The sequence below is a fragment of the Lytechinus pictus genome, chromosome 12 (assembly GCF_037042905.1).
Source record: "Lytechinus pictus isolate F3 Inbred chromosome 12, Lp3.0, whole genome shotgun sequence".
NCBI lineage: Eukaryota > Metazoa > Echinodermata > Echinoidea > Temnopleuroida > Toxopneustidae > Lytechinus > Lytechinus pictus.
In genome coordinates this window covers 30,512,270-30,515,346 of record NC_087256.1, presented here as the reverse complement: position 1 = coordinate 30,515,346, position 3,077 = coordinate 30,512,270, and the positions used below count along the sequence as shown (strand labels likewise).

General features: G+C 34.7%; 1 protein-coding gene across 1 annotated transcript; it reads right to left on the bottom strand.

Annotated features, from left to right (window-relative positions):
* Positions 1-1,061: 1,061 nt before the first annotated feature.
* On the bottom strand, positions 1,062-2,088 carry LOC135156122 (uncharacterized). Its single transcript, XM_064107471.1, has one exon. The coding sequence runs from the start codon at positions 2,040-2,042 to the stop codon at positions 1,230-1,232; it is 813 nt and encodes a 270-aa protein (XP_063963541.1). The 5' UTR covers positions 2,043-2,088; the 3' UTR covers positions 1,062-1,229.
* Positions 2,089-3,077: the final 989 nt, after the last annotated feature.

Below are 3,077 nucleotides of genomic sequence, written 5' to 3'. Positions count from 1 at the left end.
AGATTATGTAGTATTAAACATATTGGCCCGTATTCTGAAGTCAGGTTTAACTTAGGCCATGGTCTAACTCTGTGCTAAAATTATGGGAAGCCAAAAGTGTCAACATTTTTATTAAGTTGTACATTTCTTATGTTTGCTGTGCTCTTTCCTGATCTATCGATGGTGAAGACAATCATCTATTTATACTTCCTAGACAATTATGAATGATTTGAGAGCCAAATGAGTTGAAATATGATATCTCTACCATTAGTGATTTATGTAAGAATTGGCTTTCCATACTTAAACCACAACTTAAAACCTGAGTTTAAGTTAAACCCGACTTCAGAATACGGGCCAGAGAAATTTACCTCGAACATGATTTTTTTTCGTAATCAGGCTGGAGTTACAATCCCAAAACATATAAAGAAAAGATTAATCCCATCATCGAAAGATAATGATAATAAGAACATCAACAAAAATACTGTCAATGATAATACTAAAATTAATAATAATATAATGCAAATAATTATTATCATTAATATTATATTATTATTATTATCATTATTATAATCATTATCATTATCATTACAATAATAGTTTAAAGATTATGACAATCATAATCACAATCATAATCAGAAAAGATTAATTCCATCATCAAAAGATAATGATAATAAGAACATCAACAATAATACTGCCAATAATACTAAAATTAATAATAATAATAAAGCAAATAATTCTTATCACTAATATTATATTATTGTTATTACTATTATTATCATTATCATTATTATCATTATCATTACAACAATAGTTAAAAAAATTATGACATTCATAATCAGAAAAGATTAATCCCATCATCAGAACATAATGATAATAAGAACATAAACAATAACACTGTCAATAATAGTACTAAAATTAATAATAACAATAATAATGCAAATAATTATCATTATCAATATCATATTATAACTATTATTAATTTTATCATTATTATCATTATTGTTATTATTATTATTAGCATTATCTTTATCTTTACAATATTAAAAATTATAAAGGCAATCATAATCATGAAAGCAAATTAAAAGATGAAACTGAAAATAATGCGAATAAAATATTTGAGTAGCAATTCTTGACATTTTAAACATTCGAAATAACTAACGGAAGACGATGGAACTTAAAGCCTCAAAATGAGAAAATTCCACATAAAAATTGTAAAGTAAAATATCAAACATGAGGACACACTGTAAATGTCACATGATTTCTGGCAAGAATCTATCAATACGCGAAGAACTCTCATTACTCGAATTTTCTAAACCGGCCAGCCAGTTTTTAATTCTTAGTTTAGTCGAGAGCGGTGCTTTCTGATATTCGGGCACACTTTCCTCGTAACTATCATCGCTGAAGTCGTCTTCGTCATCGTCCTGCTCATTGCCGCTCTCTCCCGGAACTTCCTCTTCTGCCCCGTCACCATCGACGTCGGCAAAGCCATTTTGTCCATTCACTGACGGTTCTTTTTCTTTGGCATCACCGATCTTGCTTTCTTCCACGTTTTCTTCAGCTACGGGTGGTGTTTGCACATCGTTTTTATTGTTATCAGCTTCTTCGACGTTGTCGAGGACATCATCAACCTGCTCGCGTGCTTCTTCGATATCGTAGAGGCTATTTCCACGACGTTTGTCTTCGCTCGACAGTTCCTCGTACTTTGACCTTTCTGTGCTCCCGCTGCTGTAACTGTTATTGAAGGCTTCGCGCATGGCTTCGGAGTGCTCTTGATTGTCCAACTCTCTTGTTGGGGAGTTCGTAGGGGGCGGGCTGCAGTCTGCAAAGGCACTCTTTTCAACCCAACCATTCGGCATTTGATGAGGAGGGTGAGGCTGTGGTGGTAGCTGCGGATGGTGGTGGTGGTGGGGATGATGGTAACCTTCTTGTTTCAAGTGTTGTTGTGTGTCGTGTTGCGGCTGAAGGGTTTGTTGGTGTTTGCGGGTAGAGTGCGGACCTCTTGTGTGACTGTATCGGTCCTCTGTTGATACATGTTCGTAGAGGATATCCTGAACGGTTTCCATTGAGATGTATCCGGGGCTGTCATCATCACTGGCAAATGATCTTCGAGATTCTGTAGGATATATTTTAAAAAAAAAACATATATTAGAATCATGGCATTGCAGCGAGATTTTGTTTATTCAGCATTCTGAAATCGAAAGCAATGTTAAATGCATTAATTAGCCAATCCTGAAAGATGTAGGCTAAATCACGACATGTCTAATGTCAGTCTTTCTGTCTGATTTTTGAGGCCATGCCGAACCAGGCTCTATAACAAGCCACTTCCAAAGAAATAACGCTGATACTAAACATGATATAAGGTTAGTAATGTTTTTTTAATATCATTTGAATAAATTCCTTCTTCTATCAATGTGTTTCGATGGTCATAAAAAAGCTCGGTCTTCATCAGGCAGCTGTTGCATTTATTTATCACCAACATTATAAAAGAAACCGTTTCATTTAGTTCAAAGTGATAGAAAGAGAGAAAGAAGGAGAGAAGAACAATTAAATGCTCTATGATGAGTTAGAAAGAGGGCCTGGGAGAGCCGGGAGAGAGATAAAAAAAAAAAAGAGGGTGATAGATCAGATAGGTGTTTCATAAAGCTGTTCGTAGGTTAAAGGAGAATGAAACCCTTGAAACCAGCTGAATCCATATCAAAGACAAAAACCAAAGAAACATATTGTTGAAAGTTTGAGGAAGATTGAATGAATAATAAGAAAGTTATGAGCATTTGAATATTGAGATCACTAATGCCATGTAGATCCTCCCATTGGCAATGCGACCAAGATCAGTGATGTCACACACGTACAACTCTCTCATTACTTTAGTACTTATTTCACTTATATTCTCACTTTTATAGAGTCTATCACAAGGTGAGGTGTTCTCTTTATGAGAGGACAAGTACAGAGGTTTCACAACATTATATCATTGATGAATCGTTTGTCATATGATTAGAATGAGCAAAAAGAGATGTTTTGGGGTATATTTTCAGTGTCCAAAAGGGGAGAGTTGTTCATCTGTGACATCATAGATCTTGGTCGCATTGCCAATGGGAGGA